This window comes from Bubalus bubalis, chromosome X (assembly GCF_019923935.1).
Source record: "Bubalus bubalis isolate 160015118507 breed Murrah chromosome X, NDDB_SH_1, whole genome shotgun sequence".
Classification (NCBI taxonomy): domain Eukaryota; kingdom Metazoa; phylum Chordata; class Mammalia; order Artiodactyla; family Bovidae; genus Bubalus; species Bubalus bubalis.
In genome coordinates this window covers 30,699,013-30,726,131 of record NC_059181.1, presented here as the reverse complement: position 1 = coordinate 30,726,131, position 27,119 = coordinate 30,699,013, and the positions used below count along the sequence as shown (strand labels likewise).

Here is a 27,119-nt window from a genome sequence, read left to right as displayed (position 1 = left end):
AGAAGGATAAAGAAAAATTTTGAATCACCCATAACAACCCAGACAACTGCTGTGAACAATATTGGTAATTTCTTCTTCCAATTTTTTTTTAAATTTCCTAATAATATTCAGAAGGTATCATTTATATAATTTGTATTCTACCTTTTGTTGAGTGACGCAAGTTCTCACTTAAACACAAAGGTGCTCAAACTTCTTACTTTACCCTTTTGAAGACAGATGGAAACTATCTTCCCAAATGAAATACTCTTGGCTTGATGTTAGGTTGGCAGGTAAGGCCACCACAGATACTGCTTTCATCTCAATAACACAGGTAATTTGATAGTTCTATATAGACCCTGTAATGTTGCTGGGCTCAAGCCCTAGAACACAGAAGAGCTTTTCAAGGATAATTCTAGAGACTGTTGTACGGAGAATTGGTGTCATTTTCCTTCATCTTATCTTTCCAAAACCCAGAGGTTTGAAACTTCCTTAGGAAGATTTGTCTAATATTTAAAATGTGTTTGGCTCCTTCTATACATCTGGTAAAAACACCACCAGTATTTGATTGGTTGTGTCAGTGACATAAAATGATATCATTGACTAGAGGATAAACCAGAATGGCAGTTTAGAGCATCGAAAATAAGACAATCTTTGTAGCAAACAGTGTTTGTATCTTTAGATTTTACTGAAAAATTTGTGCAGGTGAAAAAAAAAAACTTTGTTTTAAGGTAAGTTAATCTTTTGCCATCAGAGAGAAAACAATTTTTCCCTCCTGTTTCCAGTTGATTCAGGTCTTCTCTGTATTTCCCTGTTTGAACACATAAATCAAATTATATCCAGCATCAGGATATTTGTCATATGCAGCTTCTCTTTCTCAGATAATTATTTAAAAATTATTTAAGCAACTTATCTCCATCATTTTCCTGCCCTTTTAAAAAACTTGACAATTAGTTGGTTTCTCTTTAGTTCTACTCAGTTAGAAATATCTAACCCTTGGTTGTGATGTCTGTTTTCCTCTATACTGTTAAATTTTTATGTGTCCTATTGGGAGATGTTCTTTCTAGTTTTTTTTTTTTAACCTTCAAATTAAAATATGGAGAGTTTTTAATTCCTCTTAAGTCAAAATACATCTATTCTATCTAAACCTTCCTTTTAAAAAAAAATAGAACCGTATCCTCATTGGTCATAATTAATTTTGACACCATAGGCTCAGTGGCGATTCACAAACCTGTACTTTATGCGTCAGCATTCGTTATTATTCTAATTAAAGTGGATCATTGTGCCCTCGCTAATCATTAATGGGTTTTCATTTTGTAAATGACATTTGCAGAAGTTAAAACAAGGAGTTCATGTGAAGTCCACAGGCAACAGTGTTGAAATTAGCATCACCATAGCAACAGTCTCCCATCATTAGCATTCAGGGCAACAGGAGGTGTTTTGTTGTGTTTTGTTTTCCAAAAAAAGAAAGAAAATCTTCAAAGGCAATGCCTACCAAACTCTCTTGGTAGATATTTATGTTTCTTGTGTGCATATTGTACTGTAGTAGATTTCTAAGTCTGTATAAAATCTTTTAAATTGCAGTGTGGGTTGTCACCTCTCCAGATTTGTGTTTTCACTAGTATACTAGCTAAATTTCATGATCTTTCTCCAGCTGTACATATCTGACCTGCTGAGCATATCTGGCAATTTACTCATTGCCAACCCGCCGCTCACCAATACGGTTTCCTATGTGGACCAAGAGGATCTTTATTCATGAAAATACTTGGTTCAGTCTAAAAGCATTATATGCATTCACGGTTTTTGCATTTAATTCATGGAAGGTAGAGTTATGCTGTTAAGATCCACTAGCGAACTCATTTAGAAAAAAAAAATAGAGCCATGTTGTAGATATAGGCCAATGGTTATTCTCATTCATCTTTAGGTAGTATTCACAAGTGAGTCAAATAGAAACAAGTGTTACCTTAGCTGAGTCTCTAACAATGGTGTCTATCATAACATTATTACTTTGTATGTTTGTGTCTCTGTGTGTGTATGTACTGTTTGGATTGTAATAGTCTGGGAAAATTAAACAGTGGTGTATCTAGCATTTATGTTTTTCTCAGTACCAAAAATACATCAAAAAAGAGCACCATATTGACCTACCAGCTGCTTCTAAATCACACTAGTAGTAGGTAATTATGAAATTCAAATGAAATTTTCTTTTCATTTATTCTACAACAATGTCAAAGCTCAAACCTACAAGTGTTGCCCCAGGCTTGGATATAGATCAGTGTGCATGCACCTTGTACATTTTACCATGAATCACAACTATCTTCCCTGTTACATGTAAGGACAGTATGTCTATTCCACTAAGGTGCTTGGAGACAAGCCTGAGCTAGCCCCTACTAACAAAACAAAATAGAGCAGAAGACATGGCTGTCAGTTACGGATGTGTTTGTGCTATGATCAGTTCTGTCTCCCAGTGGATGAGACTCTAGATTAATTGAGCCATTCAGCCAACGAGAAGCCAGTGGTTTTGTGGCATTGAATGGTAGCAACTCTCAGAAACCACATATTCCATTGTGTGCTCCAGGACAGGAGGCCCACCAAACTCGTATCTATGCACAACCTTTGCCTAATCCACAGCTGGTCATCAAATGGTAACCAGAAAAGAACTTTCACTTGAGATTTTCCATATGCCATGACCTGACTGGGAGGCAGCACAAGCCAGTCAGATGTCTATGTTCATACAATCCACTATATAAGGACAACTCAAACCCACTGAGGAGGAACCCATGCCTGACTACTATGAAAACCACTGTTGACCTTAGGGTACCAACACCTACTCTCTTTCTTCTTCTCTTATGTAATGGAAAGATTTCAAAGTTAGCTCTTATTTCAACAGATCTTACAAAGCCAAAAACTATTGACAGACAGAATCCCAATGGAAATTACCACCAAACATTGCCTCTTTCTTCTCCATAGTCTGCTGTTTTATCTTACACATATAAATTCAAAGACTATTTATACTACAGGTTTCCAAAGAAGCCACACAAACAGAGGGCTCTCACATCCACTTCTTGTCACTTGCTCTCTCACTGAGGGTAATGGCCTTTGGGTTACATCTCTCCCACTTGCTCATTGTTAACCTTGGCTCTCTTCTCCTTTTTAGGCATACTGAGCCTCAGACAAGGCTGATTCTACCACCATATGAGAAGTGTGAGGTATAAACTGATGTAGATAGTGCAGTGACAGATGTAGTATATCATCATAGACTTTCATTTTCAGGGCCTTTTCTCCAGTTTTCCATCAATTAATTTCCCTGGCTGAGACATTAGCATTTGCAAGTGGCCATGCTCCCTTTATATACAGGGGGCAGAAAAGTTAAGTACAGACGTTAGAAAAGATTGATTTTCTTCAGAGTAGACCACTCTCTAAATGCCAAAGGATGTGTTTTGACATAGAAACTCGAATGATTAAGAATAGCTCATGGTTTAGAAAGATCTTATTTAACCTCTAGTGCTCTGAGGTTTAATCCAATTTGGAGCCATGCTAGTCCACATATGGAATATGAATCCTAAAGGAATATGAAAAGCCTGATGCCAATAAGAAAGTTGTACCATTAGGATGAGATGAGAAAATGTTTGTGACTTGGCACTGGGAATATGATGAATAAAGTTCCTGTGGGCAATGATTGCATTTATGAGCCCTGTTATTTCTTCCCAGTTGTCTTAGTGTAATTCCTTCAGTTAGCTCAAAGTAGTTCTTCCTAACATTAGGACCCGCTTATCTGCCTTCACATGGGTTTAGAAAGATGCCTATAAAATAGTTCTCTGCTGAAACTCAGAGTCTCTTGACCCACTATAAAGGGAGCAGTAAACAGTTTTCTCAGGAGAACCGCTCAGTATACTGCAGGTCTCCATAAAAACCTTTGTGACAAAATTGTCTTTACTGAAGTCCTCATCCATTGGATTAAAAAATAGGTTTCTGTTAGCTTTTTGAAAATGAAAAAATGTTGGGCCTTTTTTTTTACAGTAGTTTTTCACAACCAGGAACCCTCAAGCTATCAGTCTTATTTTTTATGCCATACTTAGAGATACAGAATTTACAAAATGGTGTAAAGAAGTATTCATTTGTAGGGCAGTCATTCAGTTTATTCCCATGGCCGAGCTGAACTGAAACCATTCCTTGACAAGAATCTATTAAGATTTCAGGAAGGAGATTTCCCACCTTTTTATGGATAGTCCATGTGAAATGTTTAATACCTCAGGAAGATGTTCTTAATAGCTTCTTGTGATCTTAAATCATTTCTCTGTCCTCAGGGACTTATTGAAGAGTTACCAAGCTTTGTAATGCTTCCCAATGTAGATGATCACTTTTTGGATTGTTTTTCTCATGCCCAGAACATATGCTCCTGAGTATGCTTAACACTGGCTTCTGCTTTCAAGCTTTAGGTAATGCAAATGAATTTATTACATCATGAACATTACATTTCTCTTGTAAGTTTATTCTCAGTATTCATAATGAAGAGCTTCCTTTCTTTGGCTGGTGTATAGGTCTTAATTTATTTTAGCACATTTTGCCCTAAATAGGGCAGCCAAAAAAATTAGAATCAATTGCATATATTCCCAATACATAATACTAATTCACACACCCTAAAGTATATTGAAAGCTTACTGACAGTGTTTCTTACAAGCAGAAACAAATACAATGAAGGACGCATGCACACTGGACACTTTAAGAGCATCTCCTATATCAGAATTATTTGGTCAACACTACCTCAGCACAGGAATTTCTACTTTAGGAAATAGATTCAGCATGCCATAAACTAAGTAATTCTTACCTTTCTTCACTGATCATTTTCTGCTATTATCATTTAAGGAATCAGGTTTCCTCCAAAGACTCTAGGATTGAGGCCTTGTCCTTTAACTTATCTCTAATAACACACTTCTATAATGTGTCATTAGGCTGGTATCTACAGTCAGCTAATATGACTGCAGAAATGGGTTTACTCAAGTGTGAAAAGATAAAATCATGAAATGTAAGGGGAAGAAAGAATCTTAGAGATAATCCAACCCAAAATTTTCATCTTATAGATAACAAAACTAAAGTACAAAGGGGAAATTAATTTTGGTAAGATGGTTAAACTGGCCTAGAAAACCAGATCTTCTGACACCTGGTCCCATGGTCCTTCTACCAAGCCATGGTTGTTGGAATAGAAGGCATGTGCAAGTAGGGAATTGACAAGTCATCCTGTGTGTTTATATAGCATTTTATAAATCCCTTTCACATCTGTTATCCCATTTGATTCTTGCCATGTCCCGTGAAGGATCTGAATAGCATATACAGTTATCTTCCTTTTTCCTCCCATGTGGAAACTGAGGCTCTAAGATGTTTTGATTTACCTAAGATCACTGACCATGGAGTAAAAGTTGGGACATAAGTCATTTTTCTCTAATCTGAGAGCTTGTACTATTGTGCCGTGTTGTTAATTCATCCCTGCTGGGAAGCAATACAAAGGAGAAATGTTTATAATCATGTCACTTTCATCCCCAGGCCAATAATTCCAATTTTCACCTAAGCTTTGGAAAATACACTATTATGTCATTTCCTTAGGTTGCTGATTTAACCATTTGAGTGTCAGAACTGTGTCTTATGTAGTCACTTTACTGATATGACCCATTTGCTATCTACCCTACACTTACTCCAACTCTCAGGACCCTGCCCTGTGTTTTACTCTGCAGCCTAAACAGTCCTGCCCAACATACATCTTAAAAGCAGCAAGCTTGCGGAAATGTTTGGTCTCATCTAATACAGCGTGCATGCGTGCTCAGTTGTGTCCAACTCTTTGCGAACCCATGGACTGTAACCCACCAGGCTCCTCTGTCTATGGAATTTTCCAAGCAAGAATACTGGAATGGATTGCCATTTCCTACTGCAGGGCATCTTCCTGACCCAGGGATCAAACCTATGTCCCCTGCATCTCCTGCATTGGCAGGCAGATTGTTTACCATTGAGCCACCTGGGAAACCATATAATACAGAGGGAAATATAAAATATGGCTATGAAAAACAACCACCAGGTGAGGCTATGGCACTGATTTCAATCTAAGCCTTATTATCACATTGAAGTATCTTAGTTCAGTAAATGGATCTGAAAATATAGTGTAGCTTTTTCTAAATGTTGCAAAACAACAACAAACCATTAGGCCATACTATTTGATTAATATGTTGTGTCCAGTGCATTATTTTCAAGGGCATTTTCAAAACAAGTTGTTGAAATCAGATTTTTTTTTACTTGAAGAATAACCCATTCAGAAAGTGTACAAAAATGGCAAGTGTTCAGTGCAATGCAATCATCACAAAATGGACACATTGTATCTATGAGAGAGAGAATAGATGCAAATATGGTAGGTATCTAGGTGAATGGTTTATGGGTGTTCTTTTAACATTTTGGTAGATTTGAAAATTTCAAAATAAAAGTGTTACAATGAAAAATAATACATTACTAATACTTTGGAAACCACCACTTTACCCCTATGCTCTCTCCCAGTCACTACTCCTCCCTTATCCTAAAGGTAACCACTACCCTGTTTATTAATACCATGGTTTAGCTTTGCCCATTTTTGAACTCTAAAAATGGAACCATATAGTATATAAACTTTTGTGTTCATGACTCAACATTTTGTTTATGAGATGAGCTCACATAGTTCCATGTAGCTGTCATTCATTTTCATTGCTATATAATTGTTGTTGTTGCTCAGTCACTAAGTCGTGTCCGATTCTTTGTGACCCCATGGACTGCAGCACATCAGACTTCCCTGTCCTTCACTATCTCTTGGGGATTGCTCAAACTCATGTCCATTTATTTGGTGATACCATTCACCATTTCATCCTCTGTCACCTCCTTCCCCTCCTGCCCTCAATCTTCCCCAGCATCAGGGTCTTCTCATGAGTCGGCTTTTCACATCAGGTGGCCAAAGTATTGGAGCTTCAGCATCAGTCCTTCCAAAGAATATTCACAGTTGATTTCCTTTAGGATTGACTTGTTTGATCTCCTTGCAGTCCAAGGGACTCTCAAGAGTTTTCTCCAGCACCACAATTCAAAAGTATCTGATGTGGTATTATAAAAATGTACTGTGGTTTATTTATCTATTATATTGGTGATGGACATTTTCTTCCAGTTTGGAGACATTATAAATTAATGCTTCTATGAGCATTCTTTCATGTGTATTTTGGTGCACATGTGCGTGCTTTTATGTTGGGTATATATCTGGGAGTAAAATTGCCTGTGATGGGCAAGACATACCAAGCAAATTCTCCAGCAACAAAGGAACACAGCCCTGAGCTTCAAGATACAGGCTGCCCAAAGTCACCCCAGAACCATAGACATCTCATAACTCATTACTGGACATTTCGTTACACTCCAGAGAGAAGAAATACAGCTCCATCCACCAGAACATCGACACAAGCTTCCCTAACCAGGAAACCTTGACAAGCCACCTGTACAAACCCACACACAGTGAGGAAACGCCACAATAAAGAGAACTCCACAAACTGCCAGAATACAGAAAGGACACCCCAAACTCAGCAATTTAAACAAGATGAAGAGACAGAGGAATAGCCAGCAGATAAAGGAATAGGATAAATGCCCACCAAACCAAACAAAAGAGGAAGAGATAGGGAATCTACCTGATAAAGAATTCTGAATAATGATAGTGAAATTGATCCAAAATCTTGAAATTGAAATGGAATCACAGATAAATATCCTGGAGGCAAGGATTGAGAAGATGCAAGAAAGGTTTAACAAGGACTTAGAAGAAATAAAAAAGAGTCAATATATAATGAATAATGCAATAAGTGAAATTAAAAACACTCTGGAGGCAACAAATAGTAGAATAACAGAGGCAGAAGATAGGATTAGTGAATTAGAAGATAGAATGGTAGAAATAAATGAATCAGAGAGGATAAAAGAAAAATGAATTAAAAGAAATGAGGACAATCTCAGAGACCTCCAGGACAATATTAAACGCTACAAGATTCGAATCATGGGGGTCCCAGAAGAAGAAGACAAAAAGAAAGACCATGAGAAAATACTTGAGGAGGTAATAGTTGAAAACTTCCCTAAAATGGAGAAGGAAATAATCACCCAAGTCCAAGAAACCCAGAGAGTCCCACACAGGATAAACCCAAGGCGAAACACCCCAAGACACATATTAATCAAATTAACAAAGATCAAACACAAAGAACAAATATTAAAAGCAGCAAGGGAAAAACAACAAATAACACACAAGGGAATACCCATAAGGATAACAGCTGATCTTTCAATAGAAACTCTTCAAGCCAGGAGGGAATGGCAAGACATACTTAAAATGATGAAAGAAAATAACCTACAGCCCAGATTATTGTACCCAGCATGGATCTCATTCAAGTATGAAGGAGAAATCAAAAGCTTTACAGACAAGCAAAAGCTGAGAGAATTCTGCACCACCAAACCAGCTCTCCAACAAATACTAAAGGATATTCTCTAGACAGGAAACACAAAAACGGTGTATAAATTCGAACCCAAAACAATAAAGTAAATGGCAACGGGATCATACTTATCAGTAATTACCTTAAACGTAAATGGGTTGAATGCCCCAACCAAAAGACAAAGACTGGCTGAATGGATACAAAAACAAGACCCCTACATATGTTGTCTACAAGAGACCCACCTCAAAACAGGGGACATATACAGATTGAAAGTGAAGGGCTGGAAAAAGATTTTCCATGAAATTAGGGACCAAAAGAAAGCAGGAGTAGCAATACTCATATCAGATAAAATAGACTTTAAAACAAAGACTGTGAAAAGAGACAAAGAAGGTCACTACATAATGATCAAAGGATCAATCCAAGAAGAAGATATAACAATTATAAATATATATGCACCCAACACGGGAGCACCGCAGTATGTAAGACAAATGCTAACAAGTATGAAAGGAGAAATTAGCAATAACACAATAATAGTGGGAGACTTTAATACCCCACTCACACCTATGGATAGATCAACTAAACAGAAAATTAACAAGGAAACACAAACTTTAAATGATACAATAGACCAGTTAGACCTAATTGATATCTATAGGACATTTCATCCCAAAACAATGAATTTCACCTTTTTCTCAAGGGCACATGGAACCTTCTCCAGGATAGATCACATCCTGGGCCATAAAGCTAGCCTTGGTAAATTCAAAAAAATAGAAATCATTCCAAGCATCTTTTCTGACCACAATGCAGTAAGATTAGATCTCAATTACAAGAGAAAAACTATTAAAAATTCCAACATATGGAGGCTGAACAACATGCTGCTGAATAACCAACAAATCACAGAAGAAATCAAAAAAGAAATCAAAATTTGCATAGAAACGAATGAAAATGAAAACACAACAACCCAAAACCTGTGGGACACGGTAAAAGCAGTCCTAAGGGGAAAGTTCATAGCAATACAGGCACACCCCAAGAAACAAGAAAAAAGTCAAATAAATAACCTAACTCTACACCTAAAGCAACTAGAAAAGGAAGAAATGAAGAACCCCAGGGTTAGTAGAAGGAAAGAAATCTTAAAACTTAGAGCAGAAATGAATGCAAAAGAAACAAAAGAGATCATAGCAAAAATCAACAAAACCAAAAGCTGGTTTTTTGAAAGGATAAATAAAATTGACAAACCATTAGCCAGACTCATCAAGAAACAAAGGGAGAAAAATCAAATCCATAAAATTAGAAATGAAAATGGAGAGATCCCAACAGACAACACAGAAATACAAAGGATCATAAGAGTACTATCAACAATTATATGCCAATAAAATGGACAACGAGGAAGAAATGGACAAATTCTTAGAAAAGTACAACTTTCCAAAACTCGATCAGGAAGAAATAGAAAATCTTAACAGACCCATCACAAGCACGGAAATTGAAACTGTAATCAAAAATCTTCCAGCAAACAAAAGCCTAGGTCCAGACGGCTTCACAGCTGAATTCTACCAAAAATTTAGAGAAGAGCTAACACCTATCCTGCTCAAACTCTTCCAGAAAATTGCAGAGGATGGTAAATTTCCAAACTCATTCTATGAGGCCACCATCACCCTAATACCAAAACCTGACAAAGATGCCACAAAAAAAGAAAACTACAGGCCAATATCACTGATGAACATAGATGCAAAAATCCTTAACAAAATTCTAGCAATCAGATTCCAACAACACATTAAAAATATCATACACCACGACCAAGTGGGCTTTATCCCAGGGATGCAAGGATTCTTCAATATCCGCAAATCAATCAATGTAATACACCACATTAACAAATTGAAAAATAAAAACCATATGATTATCTCAATAGATGCAGAGAAAGCCTTTGACAAAATTCAACATCCATTTATGATCAAAACTCTCCAGAAAGCAGGAATAGAAGGAACATACCTCAACATAATAAAAGCTATATATGACAAACCCACAGCAAACATTATCCTCAATGGTGAAAAATTGAAAGCATTTCCTCTAAAGTCAGGAACAAGACAAGGGTGCCCACTTTCACCATTACTATTCAACATAGTTTTGGAAGTTTTGGCCACAGCAATCAGAGCAGAAAAAGAAATAAAAGGAATCAAAATTGGAAAAGAAGAAGTAAAACTCTCACTATTTGCAGATGACATGATCCTCTACATAGAAAACCCTAAAGACTCCACCAGAAAATTACTAGAACTAATCAATGAATACAGTAAAGTTGCAGGATATAAAATCAACACACAGAAATCCCTTGCATTCCTATACACTAATAATGAGAAAACAGAAAGAGAAATTAAGGAAACAATTCCATTCACCATTGCAATGGAAAGAATAAAATACTTAGGAATATATCTACCTAAAGAAACTAAAGACCTATATATAGAAAACTATAAAACACTGGTGAAAGAAATCAAAGAGGACACTAACAGATGGAGAAATATACCATGTTCATGGATTGGAAGAATCAATATAGTGAAAATGAGTATACTACCCAAAGCAATCTATAGATTTAATGCAATCCCTATCAAGCTACCAACAGCATTCTTCACAGAGCTAGAACAAATAATTTCACAATTTGTATGGAAATACAAAAAACCTTGAATAGCCAAAGCGATCTTGAGAAAGAAGAATGGAACTGGAGGAATCAACCTACCTGACTTCAGGCTCTACTACAAAGCCACAGTTATCAAGACACTATGGTACTGGCACAAAGACAGAAATATAGATCAATGGAACAAAATAGAAAGCCCAGAGATAAATCCACGCACATATGAACACCTTATCTTTGACAAAGGAGGCAAGAAGATACAATGGATTAAAGACAATGTCTTTAACAAGTGGTGCTGGGAAATCTGGTCAACCACTTGTAAAAGAATGAAACTAGAACACTTTCTAACACCATACACAAAAATAAACTCAAAATGGATTAAAGATCTAAACGTAAGACCAGAAACTATAAAACTCCTAGAGGAGAACATAGGCAAAACACTCTCTGACATACATCACAGCAGGATCCTCTATGACCCACCTCCCAAAATATTGGAAATAAAAGCAAAAATAAACAAATGGGACCCAATTAACCTTAAAAGCTTCTGCACATCAAAGGAAACTATTAGCAAGGTGAAAAGACAGCCTTCAGAATGGGAGAAGATAATAGCAAATGAAGCAACTGACAAACAACTAATCTTGAGAATATACAAGCAACTCCTACAGCTCAACTCCAGAAAAATAAATGACCCAATCAAAAAATGGGCCAAAGAACTAAATAGACATTTCTCCAAAGAAGACATACAGATGGCTAACAAACAAATGAAAAGCTGCTCAACATCACTCATTATCAGAGAAATGCAAATCAAAACCACTATGAGGTACCATGTCACACCAGTCAGAATGGCTGCGATCCAAAAGTCTACAAGCAATAAATGCTGGAGAGGGTGTGGAGAAAAGGGAACCCTCTTACACTGTTGGTGGGAATGCAAACTAGTACAGCCACTATGGAGAACAGTGTGGAGATTCCTTAAAAAACTGGAAATAGAACTGCCTTATGATCCAGCAATCCCACTGCTGGGCATACACACTGAGGAAACCAGAAGGGAAAGAGACACGTGTACCCCACTGTTCATCGCAGCACTGTTTATAATAGCCAGGACATGGAAGCAACCTAGATGTCCATCAGCAGATGAATGGATAAGAAAGCAGTGGTACATATACACAATGGAGTATTACTCAGCCATTAGAAAGAATACATTTGAATCAGTTCTAATGAGGTGGATGAAACTGGAGCCTATTATACAGAGTGAAGTAAGCCAGAAAGAAAAACACCAATACAGTATACTAATGCATATATATGGAATTTAGAAAGATGGTAACAATAACCCTGTGTACGAGACAGCAAAAGAGACACTGATGTATAGAACAGTCTTATGGACTCTGTGAGAGAGGGAGAGGGTGGGAAGATTTGGGAGAATGGCATTGAAACATGTAAAATATCATGTATGAAACGAGTTGCCAGTCCAGGTTCGATGCACGATACTGGATGCTTGGGGCTGGTGCACTGGGAAGACCCAGAGGGATGGAATGGGGAGGGAGGAGGGAGGAGGGTTCAGGATGGGGAACACATGTATACCTGTGGCGGATTCATTTTGATATTTGGCAAAACTAATACAATTATGTAAAGTTTAAAAATAAAATAAAATTTAAAAAAATCACATCCCAGCATGCCAATACAATTATAATATATTTTCGTATTTATTCTACATGGCTATGATCATTGCATACACACCACTTCTGCTATAATGTCACCTGCATTTGTATGATTCAACCATTTTTATTGACAATAATGTGAGCATTTCAAAAAATAAAATAAAAATAAAATTGCCTGTGATGAGGGCGTGGATATGTTGAGTTTTAGTAGATATTTCCAGACAGTTCTTCAAAGTGGTTGTACCAGCTTAAACTCCCACTAGCCGTACAGGAAGTAACTGTTTCTTATCTCAACAATACTGATATAGTCAGTCTTTAAAATTTTAGCCATTGCAATGAGTGTGTAGTATAATAAAATCTCAAATGGTTTTAATTCGCATTCCTCTGATTACTTATGAGATTGAATGTTTTTACAAGTATCGTTGGCCATTTAGGGTATCCTCTTGTGTGAAGTATCTGTTCAATCACTTGCCTACTTTTTTAATTGGTTCATCCTTTTTATTATTGATTTGTTGGAGTTTTTTTTTTAACATGTTCTTGGTTACAACCCTTTGTGAACTATATGTGTCACAAATATCTTCTCTCATTGTATAGTTTCCTTTATAATTCTCTTAATTGTATCTTTTGATGTATATAAGATCTTTCCAATATATAACTTTCTTTATCACTAATTCTTTATGTGTCCTATTTAAGAAATCTTTACCTAACCCAATATCATGAATATTTTCTCTTGTCTTTGAGAAGCTTAATTTTTTTTATCTTTCAAACTTAGATATATTGTCCACCTGGAATTGTGTTTTGTGTGTTTGTCATTTGTGAGATAGGAATTGTTTCATTTTTTAAAGCATAAATATTCAGTTGGCCCAGCACCACTTCCATTCTTGAAGTAATCCCAACTTTGTTGTGATGTATGACTAAAGCATTCATTTTTGGATTTGATTTGCTAATATTTTGTTTAGGATTATTGCATACATGTTCACTAGTGATACTGGTCTGCAATACTTGTCAAGCTTTGGTATCAGGATGACTCCAATCTCATAAAAGGAAGTCAGGAAGTATTTCCTCTTCTCTTCTCTGGAAGAGTTTATGTAAAATTGGTGTTTTTGCCTGTGGCGTAATCTGGTCCTGAAGTTTTCCTCAAGGGAAACTTAATAATTGAAGTCAATTTCTTAAAGATTATAGGGCTATTCCAATTTTCATTTTCTTCGTGTGACAGTGTTAGTTAAAGCAGCATAAGATACTCTAAGATGGCTATGGTCAAGCCTTGCTGATCTAACCAGAGATGGCAGATTGAGTATAGGCTAGCTTGCTAGTGTAAATGAGCAAGACTTGCCAAGTGTAAGGTAATGAGAACCAGTGGGGACTGCAGAGTGCATGCCCATTTAAGACTGGTGAATGTCAGCTCTGGCCAATTATTACCATGTAAGGAAGGGCACCTAATATAGCCAAATCATTCCCTTTAAATGAGAAGTCAAAAATTTAGATCAGTGTTAAAAAAAAAACCTGAATATTTAAGTGTTGAGCAATTCAAACAAACAAACAAAAATTGAGTGGGCTCAACAAAATGTGTCAGAAAAGGCAATGGCACCCCACTCCAGTACTCTTGCCTGGAAAATCCCATGGACAGAGGAGCCTGTGGGGCTGCCGTCTATGGGGTTGCCCAGAGTCAGACACGACTGAAGCAACTTAGCAGCAGCAGCAGCAACAAAATGTGTACATGCCAAATTTAGCCCAAAGATTGCTAGTTTGCAACTTTTATTCCAAACTAATAAAAAGCATGATAGCACAGATACAATTCCATTTTTAAATAAAAAAAATTCATTTATAATTTGACATTTACTTATTTATTTTGACTCACACTTGAATATGAATTTTTTAAAGTTTAAAATTTAAAACACCCAAGTCTGTGAACAGCAAGAATATTTTCATTTATTCTCATGCTTTTATGTTTGCTTTTCTCTAGATATTATTTTTAGTTTATTTATTTTGATTGAAGGATAATTACTTTACAATATTGTGATGGCCTCTGCCATTCATCAACATGAGGAACTGAGTATCTTTTTTTCTTCAAGTTTTATTGAGATATAACTGACATACAGCACTGTATAAAGTGTATAGCATAATGATTTGACTTACACACATCATGAAATGGTTATCATAATTAATTTGGTGAACGTCTATCATCTCATATAGATATAAAAGTAAAGACATAGAAAAAAAAAATGTCCCTGTGATGAGAATGCTTAGAATTTACTCTCAAAGCTTTCACATGTAACATACATTACATCCCTAATACTTACTTTACTTGTAACTGGGAGTTTGTACTTTTAATTTTTATTTTATATTTGTAGGGCTTCCAGCATAGCTCAGTCAGTAAAGAATCTGCCTGCAATGCTGGAGACATGGGTCTCCAGCAATTCCTGGGTCGGGAAGGTCTCCTGGAGAAGGAAATGGCAACCCACTCCAGTATTCTTGCCTAGAGAACCCCATGGACAGAGGATCCTGGCAGGCTTTAGTCTATAGGGTCACAAGAGTCAGATACGACTTAGCACTATCTTTCTTTATAGCTGATTAACAATACTGTGTTTCAGGTGTACTGCAAAGTGGTCCAGTTATACATGTATAAAGTACATAGGATAGGTTGCATTGTTCACTGTTTTAGGCAAAGCTCCAATACTTTGGCCATCTGATGCAAAGAGCAGACTCATTGGAAAATACCCTGATGCTGGGAAAGATTGAGGGCAGGAGGAGAAGAGGGCCACAGAGGGTGAGATGGTTGGATGGCATCATTGACTCAATGGGCATGAATTTGAGCAAACTCCAGGAGATGGTGAAGGACAGAGGAGCCTGGTGTGCTGCAGTCCATGGGGTCACAAAAAGTCAGATACAACCGGGCAAATGAACAATGACAACAAATGTGAAGTCTTAGTCTTTTTGGGCTGCTATAACAAAATACCACAGCCTGGGTCCCATATAAACAGCAGAAATTTATTGCTGACAACTCTGGGGGCTGGAATTCTGAGAGTAGGGTGCCAGCATGCTAGGTGAGGGCTCTCTTCCAGGTTGCATGTATGACTGTGTCCTCCTCACAAGGAAGAAAGGGCTTGGGGGCTCTGTGAGGCATCTCTTTCATAAGAGCACCAGTCCCACTGGTAAGAGCTCCACGCTTATGATGTAATCTCCTCCCAAAGGCCCCAACTACTAACACCATCACCTTCCACAGGTAGGGAGTGATTAGGATTGCAACATGAATTTTCAGGAGTCAAACATTCAGACCATAATGGTGATTTTTTTTTTCCAACATGAAACAGTGTTAGAGCCTAGGTTCAAACCAGCATTTTCTAACTCAAGCCTGGAAATGTCACTCATTTCACTTAAGATACTTCAAAGGTTCATAGAGAATACAGCTGAGTGGACTTAGGCCCGTCTTCAATCTTCCGTGTGTTTTCCTGCCCATCTTTTTTTAAGTGTTCTGTGAAGCAAATTGATAACTGAAACATAACTTTAAAGATTTGATTTACTTTTCAAATTTAGTGTGAGACTAACAAAAATTAGAATTTATTCTCCATTTAAAACTATCTAAACAACCAAATAAATACAAGTATGTCTGTATTGTCAGTTATAATAAACATGTAATGATTATTTATTTTATATATTTGACTAATTGAATAAATTAGAAGAGCAGAAATTTAATAACACTGGTAGAAACATTTCCTCCAAAGTTGGCAGCTGTCAGTTATTCTTCATGTTTTGAACAGGATTCACTGTAATAAAATCACCTATTATTTCTGATAAAAATAGGCAAAGCACACACACATAAAATCTCTTGGTTTGTCTTAATGCCTCTGTAGCAAAAAACCGATGACATTTTTCATTTCCTTTGTCCTTTCCAGACAAAAGCCACCTCTATATGGCTCTATAAGTCTTCAATTCAGGGGTATAGCTGTTATCTTAATGGGATTGTACTTGATTAATCTGATAAATTTTTGGCAACCTACCCACATTGCTTCCTTCAGCTGACATAAAATTCACTCAGGTGACCAGCTTTATCTTACAAGGAGTTGAAGGAAAGCCTTTGTCATTCCTGTCTGCACCTGGATTTCAAGCCTTTGAAAAAGATTAAAGGTACCAAATATCTTACCTGCTGTAAGTATTGGGTTGGCCCAAAAGTTCATTCGGTTACTGAATACATTATTCACTGAAGTTTGTCATGAAAATGAAAAATATTTCTTTTATTTTTACTTAAAGTCAAACAACCTTTTTAGCAAGCCCAACTGGTGATACCCATAGACGTACCTAGTGAAATGCTTGTCTAAGGTATATGAAATTTTCTACCTGGTGAATCAAAACCCTCTCCTGTTCTTTTAATGCTCTGTTCCCTGACTAGTGTCCCAGTTCAAACAATTATACATCTTACCACCCTATTGCCTCTGAAATCTTGCTCCTCTCCCTTTTTCCTTTGCTTTCACTCCCACTGCCCGTCCAGCTTCTCTGAAGTAATCCGTTTCTCTCCTTCAGTCTTTTAGCTTACTGAAATGTCTTTTTTTGAATACTAGAATTCTGACACTAGTTACTAGAATTCTGACACTAGTTTTGAAGACTGCTTGCCTGGTTCAGACATTTGTCTATCAGAAGGAATTCTTAATCACTGTCTTTGATTAGGATATTTGAAGGGGTCCTTAACTGGAGGTTTGAAGGCATCAGAAAAGATTGAGAATGACTGAACTCATGCTATATAAATGAGAATTATTTACTGTTGGCTATGCACTTAATGGAAGCCTGATTAGATATAAAAATATATAACTAAAAAATTACATAAACACATAAATAAATGTCTGTATGACTAAGTGCATACCAAAGCATCCTGATACTCCTTAGCAAGAGCTAGAAAAAGAGATTTTTATCCTGGGACTTCCCTGGTGGCCCAGTGACTAAGACTCCATGCTCCCAATGCAGGGGACCCAGTTTTGATCCCTGGTTGAAAAGCTGGGTCTCACATGCCACAACTAAAACCTCGCACAGACAAATAAACCAATGAAAATAAATATTTTCTTAAAAAAGAGATGGTCTCCTGATCCTGCTATAGATTGCACTTCTTTCCTGGTATCCAGTTATTAGGGATCCTCTCCATTGTGCTTCATTCCCACCTGAGCCATGTACATTGCTTTCTTGTGTCAGAACTTTTAATGCTCATTGACGAGAATTCTTGATCTCTCTGTGGTTGAACCCAGCGCACATTTGAAATAAGGATTCCGCATCAACTTCCTAAGGCGTGCTATTGCCAATATGCTTTACAGAGTGCCTGATACCAGTTACTTTCCAACTGCAGTGTTTTCTCTTTCTCTTCTGTGTCCCCCCACCCCTTTCTCCACCTCTCCCCTTTCCCATCTTGTTCCTCCTTCCCTTCTTATTCTGCCTTTTACCTTGCATTGTGGGAGTAGAAAGTTTCTATTCCCAGTTCCTTTGGCAGACAGATAAACTTTCAGAGGAGAGTTTAATGGGGAAAAAGGCTATTTCATTATACAGATATCCAGATGTCCCAATATCATGAAGCCTCCTATATAATACTCTTATGTTGAACTCCTCTTTATGTGCAATCTGTATGGGCTACACTGAAACATAGCAGACATACCATAGGTATTAGTTGCTTTAATACACAGTCTTCCTAGGCACTGGTTTGTGCTAAAATGTACTATTCAAATAAAAGCAACCCAGTACAAATTGAACAAAGAAAGAGAAGTCCTGCTTGAACACAGAGAAATGTCATTCTCAAATACTCGTGTGCACGAGAATTGCCTGAGACCCTTGTTAAAACCCAGACTTGGACTCAGCCAGTTTAGAAAGAGATCTGAGATTCTGTGTTTCTAATCACTACCTTGGTGGTGCTACTGCTGGTCTACAAACTGCACTTTGAACAGTAAGGTAGTCGATTGTTTGTGACTTACCCATTCACTTGTGCCATGATGCCACTCAAAACAGGTTGCTTGAAAACTAAAACAATTTAGAGCACCAAATAAAGATTGTCACATGCCTAATTTTTCAACATACCATCTTGAATAAAAATGATGTGCTAAACCATCCAGGTGTGCATATCTATTGTCATTCTAAATAGGCTCCGATGAAATGTCAATATAGGAATAGGTGTATAGAGGTAAATGACTTTTGCTAATGTAGTTTTTGTTTAGAATTTGTGCTTCTCCTGCCCTTCAAAAGAACTAGCCATGGCTTAAATATCAGTGTACAAGAAATGAGGCAGTGACACAAAAGCCCAAGTGCACCTGACTTCTTAGCTTATCAGGTTGAAAAGACAATCCCTGTTACTTGGTAGCAAGCAGCTGGGAATATTGGTGTTCAAAGCTGGGTTTTCTCAAAGGCAAAAACAGCATCAAAATATAAAAAGCTTTTTATTTCTGGTATGAGTGATAAAGATGCCGAACTGAGAAGCAGGTGAAAAAACTTAGCTTCTGCTTCTACAGGCTAATTTTATATGTGTTCTTGTCCAGCTGTTCTTCGTAAGTCCAGCTGCTAGTTGCACAGGACAGGTGGTAATCCCTGCTCAGTGGCTCGTTACCACCCAGAGGCTTTGATCTGGCTAATACATAATCAATCAGGTTCTGAATTTTAATATCCCTCCTATTTTCATTTCACTTGTTTCACCTAAATTTATTTTCCAAAGTCCCAATATGACTTTGCTTTTTAATAAGATTATTTTTGATCATTTATTTATTTTGACAGAACTAGGCTCACGATATGCCAGCTGGAGTTTATTATGCCCCTGAATCATAAACTTTTTCTTCTTCCTTCTTTATCTCCTCACCAGATCCAAATTGCAAAACTGAAGGATAAAGTTTTAATTTGGGATGTACAAAAGACTGAAACCATTTTAGAGGAGAGCATTAATGAAAATCAATATCTAAAAGCCTCTGTTTAAGACTGTGAGCCCAGTAGTTTATGCTTCTCTTCTAGTCTCTCTAGAGTCGTGATGTGCATAAATTACCATTACAAAACAAACACAAATCCCAACTGTGAAAAGCTAACCACTCTCAACTAGTCATGTATTCTGTAGTGCTTATGTGATCATTAATTATTTCGAAAGGTAGCAGTTGAGGTATTTTTCCAATATTTTCTCCACTTGTTAAATGATTTTGTGCATATGTAACTATATACTTCGGAGAAGGCAATGGCAACCCACTCCAGTACTCTTGCCTGGAAAATCCCATGGATGGAGGAGCCTGGCAGGCTGCAGTCCATGGGGTCGCTAAGAGTCAGACACGACTGAGCGAATTCACTTTCACCTTCATGCATTGGAGAAGGAAAGGGCAACCCACTCCAGTGTTCTTGCCTGGAGAATCCCAGGGACAGGGGAGCCTGATGGGCTGCTGTCTCCAGGGTCACACAGAGTCAGACATGACTGAAGCGACTTAGCATCAGCAACTATATACTTATTATGTGTGTCGGTGTGCATGTTATCTTCCTGTATATCCCTTAGATGCTTCTAAGGCTGAAGGAACCAGCTGAAATTTTTGCCTCTTTCTTACAAGTATCTGTGTATTTAACAATTTGCGTTTTTGTATGCAAACAGTAAATATCTCAAGTTGGCATAACTGTTCTTTAATGCCCTAAAAAAAGACTTCAGAATGGGAGGGATTTCAGAGGGTGAGTAAGTAAAAGACCAAGTATCCGAAGTAGAACAAGGCTGAAGGAGCAACCGAGGAGGAAAAGTGTCTATTCTCTCACTGGTACTGTCTGAGAGCATTAGATTTCTTTTTTGAGGGGAAAAAATTTAACAAAGTTTTTTAAAATTGTTGACAATAGTTTCATTTATATTAGCTTTTCCCGCTTCCTTGTTAACTCACAATAGCACCTCTATGGACAATGGACTGGTGCTAACAGCCTAAGTACCGTGAGCTTTTTTAAAAGCAGATGGCCTGGGGCCATTCTGCTTATTATATCATTGCTTTCAATAACATAACTGTTCTTTTCCAATGGCCCCTTTTGTTTTTTTGCTTCATTACTGGCACATGTCTTTAATATGTAATCTATAATATTAACATGAAAATGGCTCTAAAATACTATTACTTTCCCCATCTGTGACCCAGTACTGTTTATCATCATGTAATGATCGTTCTTATTGCAGATGGCCCTCTTTAAATAGCATTTTAAAGACATTTAGGGTACTTCCTACAGAGATTGACAGACCAAATGATTTAATATCTAAAACCTCTGGTCGGCCCAACGTGTGAGAAATGACTGGAGTTACAAAGCACCAGTCAATTTCAAAGCAAGGTATAAGAGGGACAGGAGGAGAGTGATTTAAAAAAAGAAGTTTGTGTGTGTGTGTATGGCATGAATATTATCTTTGAGGAGAATTGAAATGGGCTGAACAGAACTTAATCATAAGGAACAATTCTTTATTGTACTTCTTGAGGAAGGTGTTTACATTTCCTTTTTGACAGTTCACCACGACACTGATAGGAAAGGATTTTATAATGAAACTGACAGTTGAGTTCTCTATGGTCAACATATACTCAGTTTCCAGGTTGAAAGTCCAAACTCCTGAACTCCACAGAGCCTCTTTAGCCTGTTTAGTTTTTTGTTTTTTGTTTTTTGTTTTTCTCCTCAAGATCCTATCACCAAGACGTCTTTGTCTTCATGATTTGCTTTCTCCTCTCCATTCTTTCTGCATTCCTTGCTGGGAACTGTCAGTAAAATATCTGGGTTGGAGCAAAAGTACTGATACTAATGCTTCCATATATCAACTGTTTCCCAGTTGAAATGCTACCACACACGTCATGAGCATGTTCACTTCATGGCTAGCCATTGCGTTGGGGAGGAAGATGTTATGAGTCTGCTCACAATACTCCCATTGCTTGCTGTTGTTCAGTCGCTGTCATGTCCAACTCTTTGCAACCCCGTGAACCACAGCACGCCAGACTCCTCTGTCCTCCACTATCTCCCAGTTTGCTCGAATTCGTGTCCATTGAATCGGTGATACTCACTAACCATCACATCCTCTGCCGCCCTCTTCTTCTTTTGTCTTCAATCTTTCCCAGCATCAGGGTCTTTTCCAATGAGTCGGCTCTTTGCATCAGGTGGCCAAAGTATTGGAGCTTCAGCTTCAGCCATCAGTCCTTCGAATGAATATTCAGGGTTGATTTCCTTTAGGATTGACTGGTTTGGTTTCCTTGCAGTCCATGGGACTCTGAAGGAAGTTAAACACAATATTTTGTTTATCTGCCTGATATTTTCAGTTTCTTTGTTCTCTCTTAACGTAAGTTCTTCACAAAAACTAGCCCATGTGTGTTATCATTCTCAATGTGTTTATGGTCCTTAACATTACTCTCAAATCGTACAATAAGTGGTGACTAAGATGACAAGTAGACCAGGCCAGAGCAGTTATGAGGACCAAATTAAGTGTGAGTTTTTATGACAGTACAAAACTTTCATAATTCTTGTTTTAATATGTGTAATGGCACTTGCTTCAGAGAGCTAACCTCAGAAGAGAAAGAAACCTCCTGACCTTAAAGTATAATTTTTCAAAACCATAATTCAACTCAGTAGAGTTGGTCATATTTTAGACTTGCCCCACCATTCAGAAACTATGTCTGAATTTCTATCTTACATCTAAATTTGCCAGGTAGAAAAGATATAAATATATATAAATATAAATCCCATCTGTGAAACATAACCATTTTCATCCCTCCGAAGGTTTTTTTCACTCTTGTTGGATTTCAACTTTTGTACTTTTGTTCATTTTGATGTAAAAAGTAAAATTTAGGGACAATCTAATCACACTCTGGCTCTCTCACTAAGAAATTTCACCTAAAATTTGATTAAATTCATCATTATTAAATAAGCTTGTTGAAGTTTCTTTTAGTCAGAGAAGTTGAAAAACACAAGCTGATAGATTCATGTAGAAAGCCATGAAATTTAAAAACCAGTGGGTGAATTTTATTCAGAATTCTTCATGGATATTTTGTATTTCTGCCTTCATTTTCAGAATAATGCATGTTATTACTAAATTTGGAAATATTCTAAAATTGGAAATCCGACTCCACTTGATTCAAAACACAGCCTTTTCTCATATCAGTCTTTTTAAAACAATGGTTAAAATGTGTTCAGTTCATACCCTTACACTGAATCCTTATGCACGGTCTGTCTTGTTTTTCCTTACCTCTCCTCCAACTATCCTTTACAAAGATGAGAAGTTTTCTTCCTAACACAAAATTCCCTTGATTATATATTAGAGAGAACCGATGCTTTGTATCAAAGTTTAGGAAAAGCTAACATAAGTAGAGCTTCTGTGAAATCTGTTTTACCAAAAAAGACTGGATTTACTGCTGATAAATAATGAATTTTTTTTTAACCATTTGCATTTGCTCTTTGTTAAAACTCATGAACAGCTTTATTAGTTCTAGGTAGCACATTTATTTTTGCCCTGGGTAAAGACTGAAACTCCAATACTTTGGCCACCTGATGCAAAGAATTGACTCATTTGAAAAGACCCTGATGCTGGGAAAGATTGAGGGCAGGAGGAGAAGGGGACGACAGAGGATGAGATGGCTGGATGGCATCACTGACTTGATGGACGTGAATCTGAGTGAACTCCAGGAGTTGGTGGTGGACAGGGAGGCCTGGCATGCTGCAGTTCATGGGGTTGCAAAGAGTTGGACACGACTGAGCAACTGAACTGAACTGAAAGATGCTTCTTGAGTAAAATGTCCACTTATAGGATTTGAAATCTTGAAATATAATCAGTGTCACCAATGGGCCAAAGAATAGAGGCAAGGAGATGACCAACCACTTTCCCCCTCAGCAAATTATTTACTGTCAAGTTCTACAATCACATTTCATCTATAAAGAGAGCTTTGAGCAAAGTCTGTGTTTTGCATACATGTCTTTACATTTGATTATAATTGAATATAAATATATGCCAATTATTTAGCTCTAGTTAAAATCTGCCAAAATATAGGGAGGCTTGTGAGTGATGCAAATTGGAGATTTGCATAGATTTAGGGTGCAATTTCAGAAAAGTAAATAAACATTATTTTTGCTTTCTGACTAAAACACGCTAGGTATATTACCTTGTTTACTCACCAAACAAGCAAAAAAAAAAAAAATTACCAAAAAGCAATGAAACAAATCTCAGCTCACCTCCTTAACCCTTCCACTGCCATTGCCATGACTTACAAGTCAAAAATAGAGAGCCACTTCTTTACTGATGGACAGAAATTTATTAGAAAGCCACAGATGAATAAAGAACAACTTAATAGAGTCTGAAACATTCAAATCACTTGTTTTTTAGGAAAGTATCATGGGTTTTGAAAGGACATCAATCCAATCAAAATTTATTTGAGTTTAATGGAGAAAGGACTCTTTTTTAGACTATCTCACAGGCAGTCTCAACTTATGGTATTTTTGTTGTAAAGTAAGTAACAGAGGCCAGATCTGATTTGCTGGAAGTGCTGTCATATGATTCCAATGTCTAACCTCTATTTGGGTACATAGCCCCTCTTTCTAGTCAACAGGAATGTGTTCTTCTAACTAATAGCAATTAAAACCTTATTTGTCCTCCTATTGAAAGAGCTCCTGGTGGTAGTCTTGGAGAAAACATGAGAAGAGGATTAGTGATGTCATACAAGGAGATAAGAAGCATTATTTTAACATTTAAAAAGTAAAGAGAAGATGAACTTTTTCCTCTTAGAAAATGAATTTTATCAAAGAATAGTTGATTTACAATGTTGTGTCAATTTATGCTGTATAACAAAGTGACTCAGTTATACATAAATATATATATATATATATAATTTTTCATATTCTTTTCTATTATGGTTTATTACAGGATAGTGAATATAGTTCTCTGGGCTAAATAGTAGGGCTTTATTGTTTACCCATTTATAGTTTGCATCTTCAAATCCCAAACTCCCAGTCAACCCCTCCCCTTCCCCTACCCCTTGACAACCACAAGTCGATCTTCTATGTCTGTTAGTCTGTTTTTGTTTCATGGATAATTTCATTTATATCATATTTTACATTCCACACATAAGTGATATCATATGGTATTTGTCTTTCTCTTTCTGACTTACTTAGTATAGTAGTCTCTAGGTCCATCCATGTTGCTGCAAAAGGCATTGTTTCATTCTTTTTAATGGCTGAGTAATATTCCATTAGGTCTTCCCAGGTGGAAGGGTTCCTTTTTCTCCACACCCTCTCCAGCATTTATTGATGATAGCTGTTCTAACTAGTGTGAGGTGATACCTCATTGTAGTTTTTGAATTAAGAGAAAATGAACTTTAAAAATTATAAACCAATCAGCTTGATGTTGACAAGCAATGAAATGCTAGAAAATGACATTTAAGTGATAAATATAATGGGTATTTAGAAGAATATGCTCCTGAGAGTCAGCATGATAGCCTCACAATCTGTCAGGTCACATTCACATTTTTATTATGGCTACTCAATGGTTAGATGAAAGGACTGTTATAGACAGTGTATTTTATGATTTTACACCACATTTTCCAAATTCTTTTTTGAGGACTTTGGGAACCAGATAAAGAACAGTGGGTTGGGTAATAAGGTGAATATGCAGCTGATAAAGACATCCAAAGAATGTCAATTGGTATATCAGAGTCAAAATAGAGTCTCTCTCCTTGAACCTGTATTTTAAGTAGCTATGCCTTTGCACATGGCTATTTCCTCTTCCTTCAACTTTTCTTTCACAGACTCAGCCTTCTGTCTGAAGACTTTGGTTAGCCAATTTTACCCATGCATCACTACCTCTGTGAACTGTCCTTTGGCTGTATTCAGTGAGCACATCTTTCTACCAGCACTTATCTAACTAAATTGTGATTGTTTATACATGTCTCCTGCTCTAGCCTATGAATCTCAAGAAGATAAGAACCACTTTGATCCATTGTGGTCTCCTTACTACCTAATATGGGCTTCCCTGGTAGCTTAGATGGTAAAGAATCCACCTGCAATGCAGGAGACCTGAGTTCCATCCCTGGATTGGGAAGATCTCCTAGAGAAGGAAACAGCTATACACTGCAGTATTCTGGCCGGGAGAATTCCCTCGACAGAGGAGCCTGGCAGGCTACAGTCCATGGGGTTGCAAAAAGTCGGACACGAGTGAGGCACTTTCACTTACTACCTAATATAACTAAATCCACAATAGGTACTCAATTATTGATGGAATAATTGTAGATAATAGCTATATTGATTAATAAATTTGAAACTGACAGAAGTTATGAATACTTTATATAAATATATCAAAAGTTGAATAGATTTAAATGAGTTAGAAAGATCGTTTCTAATTACAAGATGAAATATAAAAGCATGTTTAAATAATACATAAATCTTATATTTAAACTTAGTAATCAATTTGAAAACATAGGAGGAAAGAGACCTTAATTAATATCAGGTTGTGTTTAAAAACCCTTGGGTTTTTATCAATTCACCAAGTTCACTATGAACAAAAAGTTTGATGGCATGAACAAAACTAAAATGTTACCACAGTTCTATAGGGCATAAACAGAGGGAAAAGGGATGTAAACATCAGAGTTAGTTCTGAATATAGCGTTTTTTGTTAGTTTTTATTGTTGGAGTATAGTTGCTTTACAATATTGTGTCAGTTTCTGCTGCACAGCAAGCAGAGTGAATCAGCTGTATGTATACACATATCACCTCTTTTTTGGATTTCCTTCCCATTTAGGACATCACAGAGCATTGAGCATTGAGGGCTTCCCTGGTGGCTCAGCTGGTAAAGAATCCGCCTGCAATGTGGGAGACCTGGGTTTGATCCCTGGGTTGGGAAGATCCCCTGGAAAAGGGAATGGCCACCCACTAAACATTCTGGCCTGGGAAATTCCATGGACTGTACAGTCATGGGGTCACAAAGATTCAGACACGACTAAGTGACTTTCACTTTTTCAGAGCATTGAGTAGAGTTCCCTGTGCTATACAGTAGGTTCTCATTAGTTGGATATCACATTTTAAATGGATCTTATTTCTTAAAGTGTCACCAGAATAGCCAAGGGTCTGTCTGTAGGCTATATTATATCAGGATTAAAAAACAGAGGTAAATAGAGGTATTTAGATTTAGCTTACAGAGAAGTTATCTTAAAGAGAATGCAATAGGGGACTTCAAATATTTAGAAGGTTAGGAGAAATGAGTTTTATACATTTTGGTTTTTTTTTTCTTTTTTTTTAATTATTGTTCCTCACTTTATTTTTTTCCTGTTTTGCCTTAAGAACAGATTCAAGTACATATGCAGAAGGTACAAGAAAGCAAATTTCAAGTAAATATTAAAGAAAATCTTGTAACTGAGCTACCAAAACACAGAATCTACCACCTTAAAAAGCAATCAACTCCTTCTAGAGTAGATACTCAAGGCTGAAATGACTGTCTCACCCCTAAAG

General features: G+C 37.0%; 1 protein-coding gene across 10 annotated transcripts in view; it reads left to right on the top strand.

The window, feature by feature from the left end:
- The window catches only part of DMD (dystrophin), a 2,402,664-nt gene that overhangs the window by 2,195,704 nt on the left and 179,841 nt on the right, over positions 1-27,119 (top strand). Inside the window, exon 63 of one of the 10 annotated variants that reach the window (XM_045164454.1) lies at positions 5,703-5,748. The exons of the other annotated variants lie outside the window; for them this stretch is intronic. Within the exon in view, the coding sequence (XP_045020389.1) occupies positions 5,703-5,733 (31 nt within the window). The 3' untranslated portion in view covers positions 5,734-5,748. Of the gene's footprint in view, positions 1-5,702; positions 5,749-27,119 lie in introns of those variants that run through there. 10 annotated transcript variants of the gene reach the window in all.